General features: G+C 33.8%; 1 protein-coding gene across 1 annotated transcript; it reads left to right on the plus strand.

Moving 5' to 3' along the window:
* Positions 1-1,765: 1,765 nt before the first annotated feature.
* Positions 1,766-7,619, plus strand: LOC127949480 (deoxynucleoside triphosphate triphosphohydrolase SAMHD1-like). Its single transcript, XM_052546820.1, has 15 exons — positions 1,766-1,853; positions 1,996-2,090; positions 3,305-3,465; positions 3,739-3,854; positions 4,206-4,277; positions 4,430-4,461; positions 4,570-4,713; positions 4,791-4,891; positions 5,278-5,386; positions 5,724-5,815; positions 6,015-6,127; positions 6,417-6,553; positions 6,758-6,850; positions 6,995-7,099; positions 7,193-7,619. Exons 1-15 carry the CDS (start codon positions 1,766-1,768, stop codon positions 7,343-7,345), a joined length of 1,611 nt encoding a protein of 536 aa, XP_052402780.1. The 3' UTR covers positions 7,346-7,619.
* The last annotated feature ends 13,106 nt before the right edge of the window (positions 7,620-20,725 follow it).

Consider the following 20,725-nt stretch of genomic DNA (forward strand, 5'->3'; position numbering starts at 1 on the left):
ATACTGAATAACTACTGATCAACATAATGGTGAAGTCAAACCAAACTATTATTTTCAATAAACCATCAACAGGTATGTTAATCTCAATAAGAACTTTTTTAATTTATGACAAAAATAAAGTCAACCTTGTTTATAAGTGAAGCGGGTAATGCTGTCATCTAACAAAAGTTGGGTTTTCACTTTCAACCAACATTTGACTTTTGAGCTATGTCAGTACACATCTAGTGTGATGGGAAGCTTCATCAGAATGTTAGAGAATAATGTTTTATCAATTTTATCAATATAAATTTTTAGAATGTTAGAATGTAGAATGTTAATTTTAGAGCATGTTATCCTAACTTATAGCAGAACATTTTGGGAACTAAAATAAAACTTGCCGTTGAAACATTCCCAGAACATGAAAAACTCCTAGGTTGGTCAGCTGTTAATCTCGTCAAACAGCACCTGTTCTTCACTCGTGTAACTCAAGCTGTTTCCCTGTCAACCTTTACTTCCTGTAAACCACATAAGTTTTTTTTTTTTTTTTCTGAACATAAACACACCTTACAGTTGAACCTGCTAAAGGGCATTGGTGTGTTTTACGTTTTAATATACTTTTACCAAGATATACCTGAAAAATCAAAGTCACGACACTAAGAAACACATGACAAAAGACAAGATTTAAAACATGACAAAATACCCCAGCTGTTCACCCATCAAACCTGTTGTGTACTGTACATGTACAGCTTTATGAGATATATTTGGATCTAAAATTATTTGTGTGGTGTAATTTCTCAAAATAACTTTACCACAGAAGAAATGAACTCATAAAGTTAAGCTGCTGGAGCTGTAAAATCTCTGAGCAGATAAACAAACTTTCATTGCTTCACCCGAGTTTTCTTACAACCCACAAGAATAAAATAAAAGAGAAGATGCCTCAATCTGAACAAACCAGAAAAACTCTCTCTGATTACAGGAAAAGTCTCCAGGATCTAAAAAAGTTCTATGAAGCAAGTGAAGGTAAGGGAAGACAGATGTGTTGTGTGCCAATAAAGATCAGCTGTTCATCTCACCAAACAGCACTATCTGTTCTTCACTCGTGTAACTGAACCTGTTTCCCTCTTTTACTTCCTGTAAACCACAGAAGGTTTTGTTTATGTGAGCATCAACACACCTTTCCACATCTTACAGTTGAACCTGCTAAACAGTGCAGTTTTATTTCTAGGGGCGTTGATATGTTTTATGTTTTTATATTATAGATACCTGTTACTTTTACTAACAAGACATACCTGAAAATTCAGACAAAGTCATGACACGCACTAAGAAACACCTGACAAAAGAAAAGATTTCAAACATGACAAATACCCCAGCTGTTCACCCATCAAACCGGTTGTGTACTGTACATGTACAGCTTTATGAGACATATTTGGATCTAAAATTAATTGTGAGGGGAAATTTCTCAAAATAACTTTACCAAAGTAAAAAGGAAGTCAAGCTTACATTATTTTTTACCTAACATGTGTTCCCTGGGAATTGAACCCACAACCGTTTGCACTGATATCACAATATGCTACCACTGAGCCACAGGAACACACTAACACCATCATCTAAACAATGAAACCAGGCTGGTCTGAGACACACCCTCATAATGACAAGACTTTCCTGAACGTATATTCCTGCGAGTAAGTTGAGCTGCTGGAGCTGTGAAATCTCTAAGCAGATAGACAGACCTTTATTGCTTCCCCAGAGTTTTCTAACTACGCACAATAATAAAATAAAAGAGAAGATGTCTCGATCTGAACAAACCAGAAAAACTATCTCCGATTACAGGAAAAGTCTCCAGGATCTAAAAAAGTCCTATGAAGCAAGTGAAGGTAAGGGAAGACAGATGTGTTTTGTGTGGATGTAAACGTAATGTTTAAAGGCTACAATGAATTTGATTACTTAAAAATGAAGCAACACGTTATATCCAGTCTATATATTATACTGATGATTTAAAATGTCATTCCTTTCCAGAGCCTGAGAAACAACAGTTATGGGAGATTATCAAGGATGAATTGCAGGACGTCCTGAAGAAATACTCTTTAAACTTCTCAAAAGAACAAATGAAGGTAAAAAAAAATAATGATGATGGTATCATATTAAATCTTACTTCCATGCAGAAACATACAAGTCTATAGTTATGTTGTCAACAGTAGTCATTTAGTAGATAATTATTTGTTATCTTTAAACTGAAATGCCAAGTCATCACATGATGTCAGTGTGAGGGGCATATTTAGTGATTTGGGGGCCCCAGGAAAAAAATCTAGGAATGCAGAATTTTTCTATTTGTCAGTAAATGCCCTGAGAATTGGACATTACAGGATATTGCGCCATGTTTCAAGTTCGAAGGAAGTGGAAATGTTCAATTCAAAGGGCATTAATATGTGTAAGATGCAAATTTAAATTGTGTTTATTTACAGAGGAAGGCTACATTATGTCACACTTCACACTTCTATTATTAGTTTCATCTGTGTGTAAAACGCTGCAGGCAGTGGTCTCATATACTATGAAAAATAAAGTTTAATAAACACAATACACATCCTGCACCTAAACAGTGTGCCTGGTTGAATCTGCTGGTTGTGACATTTGCCAAGGATGGTAACCCATACTCAGAATTGGTGCTCTGCATTTAACCCAGCCAAGTGCACACACATAGCAGGTTATAATTTTCTCTTTGAAAATTTCAATAAAGTCATTACCGCTAAGCTCTTGGGAAATGTCTGCCCCTGTTGATGTTTTATGTGTTATTAATTTAGCTAGTGCACTGAATAAATAACTGTGGTTTTGTTTGATTTCTTCTAAAAGAGGCAACAAGTAAGTAGACCTAGAAGTTTTAAGAGTTATTGTATAAGTAGAAGTACTTTCCCTCCATGCTATATGAAACACCTCTAGTTTCTAGTTTTGATGCGCTCTCTTTAGGGGGCGAGTGTGCTTGTTATACTATGATGTCAGACTGTATTCTTTAATCTTATTTAAGCGTAAAGGAGTAACTGTATCTAAAGTGCTAGAAAAGAGTCCATAGTTTCTGTTATATCCTGTTTTTCTGAGCTATTGGATATGCTTTGAGAAATTGAGATGAGTCAGCATTCAGTATCAGTGTGCTTTACAAACTCCATCCCAGGCTCGGCGTTTTACTAGGCAGCGAATATATTGGTCAACATCTCAAAACAACATCTTTAGGTCTTCTATGTAACTACTATCTTATCCCAGTTGGTAAATTATATTTAGTTATAAGTTAAAACCAGTTAGAGCACTTAGCAAACAGATGCTTTTTGTCTTGTAGATCTTCAATGACCCCATTCATGGACACATGGAGCTGCACCCCCTGCTGGTGAAGATCATTGACACTCCTCAGTTTCAGAGACTCAGACACATCAAACAGCTGGGAGGGATATACCTGGTCTATCCTGGCGCTTCTCATAATCGCTTTGAACACTCTCTTGGGTGAGATATTATTATATTCAAAGGTTTATTAAATTCAGTTCAGGTGAGAACTGATCTGAACTGAGCCTTCAATACTGTGCAACTGTAGAAAGCTGGTTGTCAACATTCAGTGGGCGCTCTATATCTTTTGTTTCATTTATTGATTGACTATTTTGCAGATATTATTGTACTGCATAATCCCTGTCTGCTCAGTAAAAATTCTAGAATCAGTGAGCTTATATCTTGTGTGATTGTGGGTGTGTGTGTGTGTGTGTGTGTGTGTGTGTGTGTTAGTGTGGCATATTTAGCAGGTTGTCTGGTGAAGATCCTTCATGACAATCAGCCTGAGCTCAACATTACCAAACAGGATTTCCTGTGTGTTCAGATCGCTGGTCTGTGTCACGACTTGGGTGAGGAGCACTAATACTTATGGAAAATTATACAGCAAAAAAAATAAAAAATAAAATAAAAAATCAGCAACCTTTATTAATCAGTCCTAATATTTTCATCTCATATTTGTGTTGATTTGATACTTTTGTTTGAAGTGCTGTTGATATTTTTGTGTGTATTTATTTGTGTGGATTAAAGTTATTTAAAAAAGAAATATGTCTTATAGGTTAAAATCTTAAGGAGGAATATAATATTTATAACATTTAATATAATAGACCCCCCCCCCCCAGTAATATTTTCAATTCTACACAAAAATGCTGTTTATTATTATTATTATAATTATTTCTTATAAACCCTTTTTCCTTTTTTAGGTCATGGTCCAATTTCTCATTCATTTGAGAGGCGGGTTATTCCTGAAGCCAAAAAAATTAAAAAATCCAAACGTAAGTGCTTGTGAAAAAATAAATCTAATCAGAAGGATCAGTGAACATGCAAGTATCGTACTTGTGTCATTGCTATATTTGGACAGTGTATATGTGATCAAACTGAACTTGAAATAGTTGATATGATCGAGAGTTCATTGTTTTTTTTTTAGGCCTGCCTGATGACATTCCTGAAAATTGGGAGGTGAGAAATTTTAAGACTTCAACAACTGATTGAAAACAGTTAAAATTATATATACTGAAAATAATCAACAATTTCATAATCGCTTACATTCACTCTTCTTATCAACAGCATGAGCAGATGTCAGTCCAGATGTTCGATGACATTGTGAAACGTCTGAAGGCTGAGAACGAAGACGTGTTTGAAGAACATGGACTGGGTGATAAAGACGTCACCTTCATTAAAGAATTAATCAAAGGGGCAAAAAATTTAGAGGTACATATTGATGTGGTTAATTAAACCTAATCCACTCACAGTCCGTCGTGGAAAATGTTAAAGTGATTTTTTTTCAGTGGGGATACAAGGGCAGAGATGAAAACAAATCCTTCCTGTATGAGATTGTGGCAAATAAACAGAACGGCATCGATGTGGACAAATGGGACTATTTCGCACGGTAAATATTATTATCTCTGTTTATTTTTTCATCTGTCTAAAAATGTGTTAACATGTTTAACCTAATTTGATTATTTACATCCCATGCTTTTAAATGATGTGCTTTCTTGAGTATAAAGACAATGACAAGTCAATGAACTGAAGTATAAATTATCAGCTAAAACCTATTATTATTATTAGTAGTAGTAGTAGTAGTAGTAGTAGTATTTTTTTTTACTTCCACAAAGGAGCTGAAACAAAACATATATTAATATTATTATGTTATATGTGACAACTTTAATTTAGCCGTGTCTTGTTCATTTGTTAGTGTGATAAAGTTATCCATCAACAAGCTGGTTTAAAGATCATCCTATTATTAATGACCCATATTGAATATTAATTTGACAGAGACTGTCATCACCTGGGCATTCGAAACAGTTTTGACCATCAGCGTCTGCTGAAGTTTGCTCGAGTCTGTGAAGTGAACAGGAGAAAACACATCTGCTTCAGAGACAAGGTGCCTGATACAGTTATCACACACACACAAATTATGTACAGTATTGGTAAATGAAACATTATAAACATTACAGTGGCATTCATTCTAAACTATAATTAGGCTATTATAAGCTTCTCAACTAGTTTTACTTCACTCGTGTGCAAATATCCAGGTAAAACAGCCTCTTCATGTGTGCACATGTTTGGAAAAACACCAATGTTACGCTGATCGACAGCCTAACAGTCAATAATTTAAAGTCACCCGTGGAACTTCTTCAATGTGTTTTTCCCATATTGAGATTTAATGTGAGCACTGCATTATGGGATCTCTGATACACTGATGTTTGTGTGTCTAACAGGAGGCTGATAATGTTTATGACATGTTTCGCACTCGATACACTCTCCATCGCCAGGCCTATCAGCACAAGATGGGCTACATCATTGACACCATGTGAGTTTCTCTGAGCATGAAGAGGATGTGCATATAAAACACACCTGCAGATACCAAACAGCACATCTGTGCTGCCACGATATTAAAATGCTGCATTACCAATTCTTCTTTTATGAAGATTATACAGATTCATCTTTTGTGGCTGTACTCTTTATGCATGTTAAAACAAACTCTAACTTTATGTTTTTTTCTCTGTTAGGTTTGCAGAAGCACTCATACTAGCTGATCGTGATCTTCATGAAGGAAAACCTGAAGATATGCTAAAGATTTCTGAATCCATAAAAACAGCAGAGGACTACAGCAAACTCACAGGTCAGCTGAAAGACATGCTGAAGGTCAAATATATATTAGACACTACACAGCAAAAAAAATCTGAGTGAAATTAACTCTGCTGGGAGTACATGTGAGACCACACTCATTAGTGTTGAAATAGGAGTGTTAAAATAACACTGAAGCAGAGTTAAAGTTAATGAGATAATTAAGTGATTCATTGAGGGATGATTGACCATTATTGACGAGACCTGGGGCATATTCAAGTTCAAAATGGCGAGCGATGTTTTGCTACGGTTTCCAGATAATGACTCTTCTGTTCTTCTGTCAGATGAGATCTTTGAGCAGATTTCATCCTCCACTTCTGATAATCTGAAGGAAGCTCAAGAAGTCTTGAACAAGATCATCAGAAGAAAACTGCCAAAGTTTGTTGGAGAAGCCCGACTGACTGAGAACAGCATGTCAAAGGTAACTGAAAAACACTGGTTTAGTGTTTGTCTGATATCACCAATATTAAAAAAAAAAAACATGCCTTATCATTTATTTAAATAACTACAGATCAGACAATAGTCATAAAATCACAAGGAGTCAGTCCAAATGTCATTACAAACATGATCTTTTAAACTCTGAGTCACAAACACAAGCCAGTAACTACTGACTCTCTCAAATCAGGAAGAGCTGACAGATTCATGGAAGGCAGCTGTACACAAGTATGAACCTGCAGACCCGACTGTTTCTCTGAGCGCTGATGACTTCTCCATTTATGTAAGTTATGTTATATTTCAGGGCGGATTTGCAAACTTAAACTAGATTGCAGGAGTTTAGATGCATGTTTTTTCACTGAAATAAGATGCTCAGCTGTTTACTGGATTCATCTTTTACTCATAAACCATTTCATCTCTTACTCAGCTGGTTGATCTGGATCACGGCATGAAGGACAAAAACCCCATTAAAAAGGTATTTTTCTACAGCAAGAGGAAACCCAACGAAGCTTCTGCCATTAAAGATTATCAGGTATCCATTGCATTTACACCATTATATTTCAAATCATTCTTTAGATATGAATGGTTCTGAATGATTAATGAATGAATGGTCTTGTTCTGTCAGCTCTCCAGTTTCCTGCCACTGAGGTTTAATGAAGAGCTGGTCAGAGTTTACTACAAAACAACTGATGGGAATAAAGAGGAGCTGAAGAAGAAAGTGGAGGAGGCTGAGAAGTGCTTTCAGGATTGGTGTAAATCCAAATTTGGATGCCTTTAATGGTTTATACTATATCATACTTAAGGTTGTGGCTGCACAATCAGTACAAGTGTCTGTAATTTCACTGATTGTTTAATGAATAAACTACAGAGACAGTTTATATAAACCTTTTTCACATTCATGTTACTACACAAACATGGAGACAAAGAAAAATGATAATGGAAAATAAATTACAGGAGTTGTATTGATAGTATGAAATTCGCTAATTAATTAAGCACACTTTTATTTTATGAGTAAAAGACTTGTCACTGTAAGGCATGAAGAGTGACCAGCAGAGGACGCTGTTCTCATAATCTATTTATTTTTGGTAAAGGTTTCCCTGAGTCACTTTGCACCTGTGTTTATAACTCTCTGTCTGATATTAAATGATTGTAAATATTGAATCAATCATGCAATAATCTTAAGCATCAGTTTCTGATTAAATCTTAGTTTAGTTTGCTTTGAATTTGTTGGTTTAAGGCAAATTATGTGTCTAGATGAATGCTGGAAGAAATGACTGGAGCTGCCTTTTATACAGACATTAACACATTTATATGTGAGATAAAAGTCATAATTATGACATAAAAAGTCAATATTATGACATACTAAATTGTAATTATAAAACTGAAATTGACATGGTGGAAATTATGCAAAAATATTGATATAAAAAGTTGAAATTGTGAGATAGATCATAATTACAGTATGAGATAAAAGTTGAAATCATATCCCTGTATGCTACAGTTGTGCCATAAAAAATAAATGAACATAAATATTATCATTTAAATATATGTAATTCCCAATACGATCTCCTGTAGACTAAAAAGTCAGTCTGGTTAGTGTGAAGCTGTTTGTGTTGTTTGATCCTCTTCTGCTGAGATCTTCAGATTTAATGTCTTTTATCTTCCGCTGAATTCATGTAAGACTGCGGCTGGAAGTCACTTGTAGTTCTTATGTATATATATATATATATATATATATATATATATATATATATATATATATATATATAGTTTGCCAAAAAGTAAAAATAGACCGGCAGACAGAGAAGCATGTAGTTCCACGAGGGTGAGTAAATGATGATTTTTCATTTTTGAGTGGACTATCTATTTAAGTAATACACTTTAGTACAGACATGACATACAATCATATATTGTTAAGCATGCATATAATCTGCTGTTGAATACAGATATAATGACCTGCTGGACTTCCTGGCTCAGCTCAGACAATACAAAAGCAGCTTTTCAAACTGAACTGAATACCATTTGCAAGCAGCTGTAATTATATGTATACTATTCGTTACTTTCACTTTCGTTTTCGTTTTTTAGCTCGACTCATGTGAAGGACACTCGCGCTCCCTCTAGCGGCGCAGAGCAGCAGCACACTCTCGTGTGAGACCGCATTTGGTTCGTTATGTTCAGATGTTCAGTAACTTAGTGGTCATGTGAGGAGTTTTTACACTTCTCTGTGTCAGAGATTATTTATACATATATAATACATACTTATTTCAGTGATGCAAATCACAATTTTCATCAGCTTTTACTCCAGTTTCCAGAGTCACGGTTCTTCAAAAATAATTCTAATGTATTGATTAATTACCAGTGCTGGAAACAGTTTAATATTTTTTGGAACCTGTGATATTTTGTTTAGGATTGTCTAAAGTGAACATCATTAATAGTAGATCAACATGTTGGAGTGATTTCTGAAGGATTATGTGACACTAAAGACAGGAGTAAAGGCTTATGAAATAAAAATATTTACACACACATACATTTTAACTATACATCTAAATAAAATTAGACTATAGATATTGAGTATATGACCCAAAGTAATTAAAGAGTAGTTATTTTAATCTGATACTTTTTTTTTTTTTACTGTTACTCATGTAAATATTCAGACTAGAACTTTTATTTTTACACAGTTTTCGGGTACTCTATCCATCTCTGTAATTACAATAATCAAATAAATACTAACATTAAAAAGAGTAATACTGTATAACTATTGATCACCATAATGGTGAAGTCAAACCAAACTATTATTTTCAATAAACCATTGACATCTCTGTTAATCTCAATAAGAACTTTTTTAATTTATGACAGAAATAAAGTCAATCTCATTGATAATAAGTGAAGTTGGTAATACTGTTTTTTGGAGTTATTTACGCTGGAGTTTGACATCTAGCAAAGGTTGGGTTTTCAGTTTCAACCAACAATTGACTTATGAGCAATGTCAGTCCACATCTAGTGTGATGGGAAGCTTTATTAGAACATGGGAACTAAAATAAAACTTGCAGTTGAAACATTCCCAGAACATGAAAGATTCCTAGATGGATCAGCTGTTCATCTCATCAAACAGCACTATCTGTTCTTCACTCGTGTAACTGAACCTGTTTCCCTGTCAACATTTACTTCCTTTAAACCACATAAGTTTTTGTTTATGTGAGCATCAACACACCTTTCCACACCTTACCGTTGAACCTGCTAAACTGTGCGGTTTTATTTTCAGGGGCGTTGGTATGTCTTATGTTTTTATATTATAGATACCTGTTACTTTTACTAACAAGACATACCTGAAAATTCAGACAAAGTCATGACACGCAACACCTGACAAAAGAAAAGATTTCAAACATGACAAAATACCCCAGCTGTTCACCAATCAAACCTGTTGTGTACTGTACATGTACAGCTTTATGAGACATATTTGAATCTAAAATTATTTGTGAAGTATGATTTCTCAAAATAACTTTACCACAGAAGAAAGGAAGTCATACAGTTGAGCTGCTGGAGCTGTGAAATCTCTGAGCAGATAGACAGATCTTTATTATTGCTTCACCCGAGTTTTCTAACAACGCACAAGAATAAAATAAAAGAGAAGATGCTTCGATCTGAACAAACCAGAAAAACTCTCTCCGATTACAGGAAAAGTCTCCCGGATCTAAAAAAGTCCTATGAAGCAAGTGAAGGTAAGGGAAGACAGATGTGTTGTGTGCCAGTCATGCACCTGTTCACCAATCATGTAACTGAACCTGTTTCCTCTCATCCCTTTACTTCGTGTAAACCACAGAAGGTTTTGTTTATGTGAGCATCAACACATCATTTCCACATCTTACAGTTGAACCTGCTAAACAGTACCAACAAGTCCTCCAACCCACATGACCGTATAAATTTAAAATGTAAATAAATTTATGCATTTAGCATGATGCTTTTATCCAAAGCATCTTACATTGCATTCTGGCTAACATTTCCCTCCTAACATGTGTTCCTTGGGATTGGAACCATCAACCTTGCACTTGTTAAAGCATTGCTCTACCACTTGAGCTACAGGTGCACTTTTTACCCGTGTAGGTCACTATCCTCAAATACGACCCATATGACCGTTCTCTAAATTAGTGCCCCTATCGGCAACAGGAGATATGCTACATGAACTTTGAATGCATTGTGGGTTTATTTTAATGTTTGCTAATTGCGTTTTGAACTGTTTGTGTTTTAAACTCTCTCAGCTGTTCGAAATGTTTTGCTAAAAATAAATGGATTTAAGATGACATCGAGACATGTACAGATAGGGTTTCCACGCGTCTCATAAAGTATTTGATCATCCTGTGTTTATGAATAATATTATGAGTTCTTTTTTCAAATTACTGGACGCTTTTTGGCCTATTTGACCTGTTTGACGTTTAGATCATTCAATCGGACTCCGCCAGCATTATAACATTAGTTTTCATTGTGATATTAATTTGAAATTCACCTGAGAAGGAAAGAGGTCATGTAAAAGTCACACATTTACCATGTTTTTACCATAGTAATATGTCGCTCAACCACAACAACCTTTTATACAATTTTGCAATGTAATTGTAATTCAGTGTTTTTTTTTTACTTTTCTATTTTTAAGTTTCTTCATATCACACACATCTCCATCTACAACAACATTCAGTGTCCAGCAGCTCTTTGTGAATCTCTCTCTCTCTCTCTCTCTCTCTCTCTCTCTCTCTCTCTCAATCTCTGTCTCTCTCTCAATCTCTTGCTCTCATTTTCCTTTCCTATTTTTCTGAACTGTAATTCATAATTCAGACACATATTTTTCTTTCTTCCTTTCTCTTGTTCATCATGTCATATTTTCACAGCTCAGAATCAGATTTGGATCAGTTCTTGTATTAACAGGGAACTTGAACTCGAAGCTCAATGCTGAACTTGAAGAAGTTGTCAGGGAAGCTGAAGTCCTTCAAAGGTTCAACACGTCACACGTAATGTTGAAGACATTTAGCTATAACTGATTTATTTTAACTAATGTATCCTTACTTTATGTTTAATAACCTTCCTTATAGTCCTTCTTTTCAAAAATTTTGTCCATAAATCATTTCTTACACACTTTCTCAACATCTATGTATTAAAACAACAACAACATTTTCCTTTTTTATTTCAGCTGAAAAAGTAGATCAAACGAAGGTCTGTCAAACTCTTTTCAAACCCTTCTTGTTTGTGGAGAGGGATGAATTTGACCGTCTTGTGCATGAAGACCAAAAGTTGTAAAGGCAAACATTTCCAGTGGTACGTCTGTGTGGATCTGAGCACCTCGACACTATTTTATTGCAGTTACATTTTGCACCGAATTTGATGTTTTTGTTGTTGTTGTTTTTTTTTTTTAATTTTAGGTTAAATTTAAACAAAGTATTAATAATTCATACAAATTCTACAGTTTTTCCTCCTGCTGTCATTGGCCATCACCTCAGATCTCATGCAGACTGTGCCCATTGTAAGTAGTCAGAGCGTTATATCCTAAAGTTTATATTGAGTCCACTGTATCCTTTATTAGCGCAGTCTCTTCCCGTTCTAACAGTACATGATATCTGTCCATATCTCACAGTCTGCCTTTATTTCCATGTTGATTTTAATTGAACACGTCTGTCTAAAAACAAGTTTGGAAATGCTGTTTAACTTAAGCTGTGTGTGTGTGTGTGTGTTTGTGTGTGTGTGTGTGTGTGTGTGTGTGTGTGTGTGAGAGAGAGAGAGAGAGTGTGTGTGTGTGTTTGTGTGTGTGCGCACTTTGGATGGGTTAAATGCAGAGCACGAATTTTGAGTATGGGTCACTGTACTTCCAAAAGCATCCACATCGTTCTCTCTTGTGTGGCACATCTTCTCTCAGTCTTAGCAAGTCTACTTGTATTATTTCTCCTCTGGTCAACACTCCCATCTCTACTGTGAACACTCCTGTCACTATCACCATCACACCTACTATATTCTACATACAAACTAATTCAAAATGGTAATGTAAAAGTTATTATTTCTTCTTAACAATGTTTCATTAATTACATCAACTTAATGTTACTGAATTGCATATTATATATATATATATATATATATATATATATATATATATATATATATATATATATATATATATATATATATATATATATATATATATAATTATATTTGTTATATGTATTAGTATAGTCACTTATTTACATCAACTTAATGTTACTGAATTGCATATTATATATATATATATATATATATATATATATATATATATATATATATATATATATATATATATATATATATATATATATATATATATATATAATTATATTTGTTATATTTATTAGTATAGTCACTTATTTCCCGTGTACTTTCACTTTCGTTTTTAGCTCGGCTCATGAGGACACTCTCGCTCCCTCTAGCGGCGCAGAGCAGCAGCACACTCTCCTCTGACACACTGAAGCTGTGCTGTTACACATTTTATATCTGCCTACACTGATTTCCAAAACATTGCCTCTTTTTATATTTCAAAATTTCACACACAAATCCAAGAGCTGCACACACACAATGCAAAATGCCTCACATCTCATCCAAAATGAACCCCTGTATTCAAAATATATTTTTTTTTGTTGTTGTTTCTTTTTTTCAACTGCTTACACGCAAATTCTTTATGTGTCACACAGTTTCTGAAAGCTGAAACTCAAACAGCAGAAGCACACGTCCCTAAGAAATTCAAATAGTTACTTTTTTAGGGAGTAACTCATAATTGTAATGTACTACTTTTAAAACTAAGTTTTCCCAACACTGCTGAAAACACGTTACTTATAATTACATTTAACATGGGAACTAGATATCAGAACCATTTCATGTGGTTTAATAAGGAAAACGTATGCTGATATTCAGCACTCTGTTTCGTGACAAACATTACTAAACATTTACTACTCTTCTTTAACAGCATTCATTAACTCATCTATCTCTCATAAACAATCAACTAACAATGACTGGATGGATGAACTCTCTGAAACAGAGATGGTCTGTATACTCAGATAATATGAGATCACAAGTGTTTTGTTAAGCTTTGCTGTAAAATGTTAATCAAATATTTTCCCCAGCCATAAGAACAAAAGGTGCTTCCATTAGTGAAAACACATTGTGCTATTAGACTTGCAAAAGAAAAGCAAAAACATAAACCTTAATGGACATATGTAAGAGTTATAGAAGACAAAAAGAACAAAATACAGCTGAGATAACAGATATATGTCATATACAATGACATTATTAGAAATCAGTGGATATAACAACAAAATATTTAGATGTTTGTATTGCAGTGTATGTTTTTAACCAAATAAAACTGCAGTGACTTCTGTCTGATTTGATAGATATTTATATAAGTAAACATATCTTATAAGTACTATTTACAAAGAAAATATACTGCATTGCATAGTGTAAGTATCTGTTAATAATTGCTCAAGTGAAAAGATTTTAACAAATGCAAAGCAAAGATAAAAAGACTGAAAATACAACTTGTGATGATTGCAGACAACAAAAATGACACTGATGTACACTCACGCTAGTGTTTTCAGTGCTTGATTTTCAAATGTCTGTTTTAAATCGTATGATTGACCATTTTAAAATAACATTTCCATGCATGTAAATGACATATTTATCTACAAATACAGATTGAGCTGTAGATACTGTAAATGTTGTATAAAAGAGTTAATAAAAGCCTGTGTGATGTTTCCTGAATCAGAAAGTAACACAGTGGCCTCATCTACTCAATATTCACAACAACTGTATTTAGATCTGGAAGGAGTCTGATTGTTCTGTGCAAAATGGGTCTTTCATGAAATGATAACTGATATACTGATTAATATTAGCAACATTCATAGAGCAGATAACCATGAGAGACTATTAAAATCACAAACAGTTCAGCTGTATGAAGACGATCATCTCTGCAGCACAAGATCAAGATGAAAACCCTGCAACATTCAAAGACTTTCAGTCATTACATCTGCCACATAATGTAGGAACCTCAACAGAAAAGTGTTCCTATGAATCACAAGCACACACACTGAAGATTATTATGTTGGGTATTTGGCTACAGATCGCAGGACATCCATATAAAATGTGCTTGATAAAGAATAAAGTGCACAATCTAATAATACTTTATTAAAAACAATTATGTAAAACAAAATTTAAGACAAGTTTCTAATTAAGTCCGTCACTGCAGAGAAGAGAGCAGATGCGTGACATTAGAGAAAGTATGGAGGTTATATTTGTCCAGCAGCTCATGTTTTTATTTTTATGTATGATCAAACATTTCCATTAAGCTACACCAAAACAAACACCCATCATTCATCCAATATTTGATTAATAAATTAAATATTTGAATTGCATGCTGTCAGAGGTTTGACTGACAAAACCTCACTCACAAGGTCACGGCATGGAAATGTATGGCCATGATGAAATCACAGAGCTGCACACACACAATGCAAAATGCCTCACATCTCATCCAAAATGAAGCCCTGTATTCAAAATATATATTTTTTTTATTATTTAATATTATTATTTTTTTGTTGTTGTTTCTTTTTTTCAACTGTTTACTCGCAAATTTTTACGTGTCACACAGTTTCTGAAAGCTGAAACTCAAGTACACAAGTCACTAAGAAATGCAAATAGTTACTTTTTTTAGGGAGTAACTCATTATTGTAATGTACTACTTTTATAAGTAAGTTCTCCCAACACTGCTGGAAACACATGACTGATAATTACATTAAACATGGGAACTAGATATCAGAACCATTTCATGTGGTTTAATAAGGAAAATAAAAACTTAATGCTGATATTCAGCGCTCTGTTTCGTGACAAACATTTACTAAACATTTACTACTCTTCTTTAACAGCATTCATTTACTCATCTATCTCTCATAAACAATCAACTAACAATGACTGGATTTATGAACTCTCTGAAACATCCTTCCACAAACAGAGACGGTCTATATACTCAGTAAATATGAGATCACAAGTGTTTTGTTAAGCTTTGCTGTAAAATGTAAATCAAATATTTTCCCCAGCCATAAGAACAAAAGGTGCTTCCATTAGTGAAAACACATTGTGCTATTAGACTTACAAAAGAAAAGCAAAAACATAAACCTGAATGGACATATGTAAAAGTTATAGAAGACAAAAAGAACAAAATACAGCTGAGATAACAGATATATGTCATATACAATGACATTATTAGAAATCAGTATATATAATAACAAAATATTTAGATGTTTGTATTGCAGTGTATGTTTGAACCAAATAAAACTGCAGTGACTGATTACGAATTAGAATGATCCGATTGCAGCTGTTCTGGTGTCGACCACTCACTGATTCAAATGAACCGTTTAGTGCGCGTCAGTAAGAACCGGGAGATCTTGTGAGCGCGCGTGCGTCTGACGTTGCTAAAAGTAAGTTATTAATGTCGAAATTTTGGATTAATTATTGAAACTGAATATCATATTTAGGTCAAAACTGTCAGTTGTTTGGGGACTAAATCCGTTGTAAAGAGTGATCTGTTTAAGCCCACTCAAATGCTCGAGTGCAGACGATGCAGACACATCAATTTTAGGTAAAAAAAAAAAAAAAACAACAACAAAAAAACCCATATAATAACACAGATTAAATACAATAACTGTATTAAAATATAATGCACGTTCAAATTCACTGCTGCCGTAATGTTAACAGTTTTATTAAAATGTCCTATGTTACGTCTGTTTTTATATTGTTTATCGAAAGTAACGTTATACATATGTATATTGTTTGGATTAACTAGACGAGTAGACAGACATGAAGGTTCTTCGTATTGAAAATAAGTAAATATTGTTAGCTGATGCTGTCTAGCTAACAAGCTTGTTGGTGCTAAGTTGATGTAATTTTTATAAATAATGTCCAAATATTTTTATTCAGCCACCTATATATATATATATATATATATATATATATAGATTATAGATTATATAGATTACATAATATAGATTACATCTGGTTAGAAAAGAAAGGATGTGATGTTCAGAACATGGTAACTACAGTAATTATCAGTGGGAAGAGATGCACCCCGTTTGGCCAGGGGTGTTTTTAAACCACATACAAGATTTGAGAAGGAAAAAATCATTATGAAATTTTTTTAATTATTTTTTTTTTCTTAAAATGTTCTTCCTAACTTCAGGCCTTATTATCATGTCATATATACAGTACAGACCAAAAGTTTGGACACACCTTCTCATTCAAAGAGTTTTCTTTATTTTCATGACTATGAAAATAGTAGATTCACACTGAAGGCATCAAAACTATGAATATAACACATGTGGATTATATATGGAATTATATACATAACACAAAAGTGTGAAACAACTGAAAATATGTCATATTGTAGGTTCTTCAAAGTAGCCACTTTTTGCTTTGATTACTGCTTTGCACACTCTTGGCTTTCTCTTGATGAGCTTCAAGAGGTAGTCACCTGAAATGGTCTTTCAACAGTCTTCAAAGAGTTCCCTTCTTGAAGGAGATGCTTAGCACTTGTTGGCCCTTTTGCCTTCTGTCTGCGGTCCAGCTCACCCCTAAACCATCTCGATTGGGTTCAGGTCCGGTGACTGTGGAGGCCAGGTCATCTGGCGCAGCGTCCCATCACTCTCCTTCTTGGTCAAATAGCCCTTGATGCCTTCAGTGTGACTCTACAATCTTCATAGTCATGATGAAAATAAAGGAAACTCTTTGAATGAGAAGGTGTGTCCAAACTTTTGGTCTTTACTGTAACTTTGATATTCTGTAAAACAACAAACTTTAAAATACTTTGTTCTTACTGGTGAAAATCAGATGGTCATCTCTGTTTTCTCTCAGGTACATCACAGTGTAAGCTTCACAGTGAACATCACTCTCATCAGCGTAGTCCATATCAACAACAAAAATATATCTTGACTCCATATAGTGGTTATTTTGAAAAAATCCAAGGTATTTTGAGCAGTAGGATTATAAAAAATGTGCTAAAATAAAATAAAATTAAGTAGCCTATATAAAATTGCAAACATCTATCTTGCAGTACTTTTTTACTTAAGTACATAAAAAATTGAGAACTTTTGTACTTTCACTTGAGTAAAATTGAAAAAGGAGTACTTTTACTTTTACTGGAGTAATATTTTACCATATGTATCTGTACTTTTACTCAAGTACTTGATTTGTGTACTTCGTCCACCACTGGATTTGATAGGTATTTATATAAGTATACATATCTTATAAGTACTATTTACAAAGAAAATATACTGCATTACATAGTGTATGTCAATAATTGCTCAAGTGAAAAGATTTTAACAAATGCAAACCAAAGATAAAAAGACTGAAAATACAACTTGTGATGATTGCAGACAGCACAAATGACACTGATGTACACTCACGCTATTGTTTTCAGTGCTTGATTTTCAAATGTCTGTTTTAAATCATATGATTGACCATTTAAATTTAAATCACAAGCACACACTGAAGATTATTATGTTGGGTATTTGGCTACAGATCGTGTTTTTATTTGCATGTATGATCAAACATTTCCATTAAGCAACACCAAAACAAACACCCGTCATTGATCCAAGTTAAATATTTGCATTGCATGCTATCAGAGGTTTGATTGTCCAAACCAAAGTATTGTACTACATTGTCCAAAGTATTGTACTATATATTAATTTAAAATTGCACAATGTTATTGGGATGCCATCCAATACACTTCAGAAGGTCTGTGGAACTTATATAACACATATAAAATGTTTATACTCAACGCATCTTTCTCAACAAAATGTATGGAGGTTAAAAGAGGCAAACAGCATGTTTGTTTAAATGTCCATGTATATTTACATTAATCTCTTGGCAGTTTTCATCCAAACTGATTTACAAATGAGAACGAAAGCAAACTGCAGCAATTCATTAAAGAGTAAATAAAACATTTCAAGTGCTGCCCTGAGATTACAGACATCAGTAATACTTTACAATGAGGGTCCATTGGTTAATATTAATGTATTTATTGAATATGCAGTTAATGTACTTAATTATTATTATTATAGTTTTTGATTAATCAACATAGAAACTATTGAATACAAATAAAGACATAGTGATTAAAGGCAAAAACACAACGGAAAGCGAATACAGATCAGCTGTTCATCTCATCAAACAGCACTATCTGTTCTTCACTCGTGTAACTGAACCTGTTTCCCTGTCAACCTTTAATTCCTGTAAATCACAGAAGTTTTTGTTTATGTGAGCATCAACACATCTTTCCACATCTTACAGTTGAACCTGCTAAACTGTGCGGTTCTATTTTCAGGGGCGTTGTCTTATGTTTTTATATTATAGATACCTGTTACTTTTACTAACAAGACATACCTGAAAATTCAGACAAAGTCATGACACGCACTAAGAAACACCTGACAAAAGAAAAGATTTCAAACATGACAAAATACCCCAGCTGTTCACCCATCAAACCTGTTGTGTACTGTACATGTACAGCTTTAGGAGATATATTTGTGAGGTGCAATTTCTCAAAATAACTTTAACACAGAAGAAAGGAACAATGTAACCCCAGATTTTGATTCAACTCAGGAGATAGAGATCTTATTACCTAAATGTTTCTAATTTATTGACATTAATTGTTAATTCTGAGTAAGCTGAACTTTTTCATGTCCTTTCTTCTTGTACTTGTGTTTTTAAGTCCAATCAGTAGTTTCTAATCAAACAAACTGAGTTTGTATTACTTAAACATGTTTCATTTCTGTACATTACTTATGAATTGAACTGTACTTTTTAATGGCCTATCTTATTGCAAGTATGTGTTTGAGCTCAAACAACTCAATATCAAGTTTTTCCTGTTACCTACAAGACTGGCTGCAGCCTGGCGCTTCTCGTATCATGGCATCCCGTCTCATGCCGAGGCGTGTCCAGCGGTTCATAGAGTCAAAAACAAAATACAAAATCGCTAATTATTTTCCAGATGGAGTCATGGAGTCAAGTTCGTGATTTCTGGATGTTATTGTTGTGTCACTGATGTTAACGTACAATTGATGAAACCTCATTTAAAACGACATTAGTGTTGATTGACATTTGTCAGCGAATAGCTAAGTTTTTTTTTTTTTTTTTTTCATGCCATCACTGAGGAAACTAAACATCCAGAAGCTTATTAGGCCATGGCTTTGTTTCTTTTGTTGCTGAAAAAAGGCATATTCAATTAAAAAAAAAAAAAAAAAAAAAAAAAAATTGGATCAGTGTAATGTTGCAGTTGTATGAATGTATTTTACATTGCTCTATTAATTGAAAGACATTTTGAAACAGAGTTTCAGGGTCTAAAAGTTAAGTTGGGTCAGATACAATATACAATTTAGTTGAATTGGTTATGGAGTAAGTAATGCTTACCAAGCTGAGTTAAATAAATGGGTGGCAAATTATTGTTTAAACTAAGTATCTTCAGTTACTATAACTCGGTTATTAAAACGTTCAACTTCAATGTTCTATTCCATTATATTATGGGCTTAAGTACATTGAACATAGTACACTTCACTTATTCAACTAATGCTTCATTACTTAAAACTTTTAAGGCAACGAGTTACCTTGTTTTTTTTGTAAAGTAGATTCTACTTATCTGGGTTTACAGTGAAGTCATACACGCCTGGAATAACATTGGGAGAATAAATTATTCCTAGCCTTTATTAACTTATATTGGATTTACATTAACATATATTTGCTAAACAGACTAACCAATCAAACACTGTAAGACAAATAAATACAAAATAACTATATAGAAAATATTGTTCAACTGGCAGCTCATAATTGTATAGTGTTTTCAGCAGTAGTCCATCTAATGTGTCTCATGGCATTGAACAAACTGAACAGTTGTCAGAGACACACCTTCATAATGAACATGTATGTCATGTGTTAGTACATAATATTACCTTGTGAGAAGTCCATTATTAAATTGCTTAGCATTTTTGTATAGGCTGAATTTTTTTATTTTATTATTTTCATTATTTGTTGAGCACCCAATGTCCAGCATTGTGTGGCTGATGTGCAGTTTTGTTTAGTATACATCTCTGTGCAATCACAATATACGCCTCCACACACATGCTGT

This window comes from Carassius gibelio, chromosome B1 (assembly GCF_023724105.1).
Source record: "Carassius gibelio isolate Cgi1373 ecotype wild population from Czech Republic chromosome B1, carGib1.2-hapl.c, whole genome shotgun sequence".
Taxonomy (NCBI): domain Eukaryota; kingdom Metazoa; phylum Chordata; class Actinopteri; order Cypriniformes; family Cyprinidae; genus Carassius; species Carassius gibelio.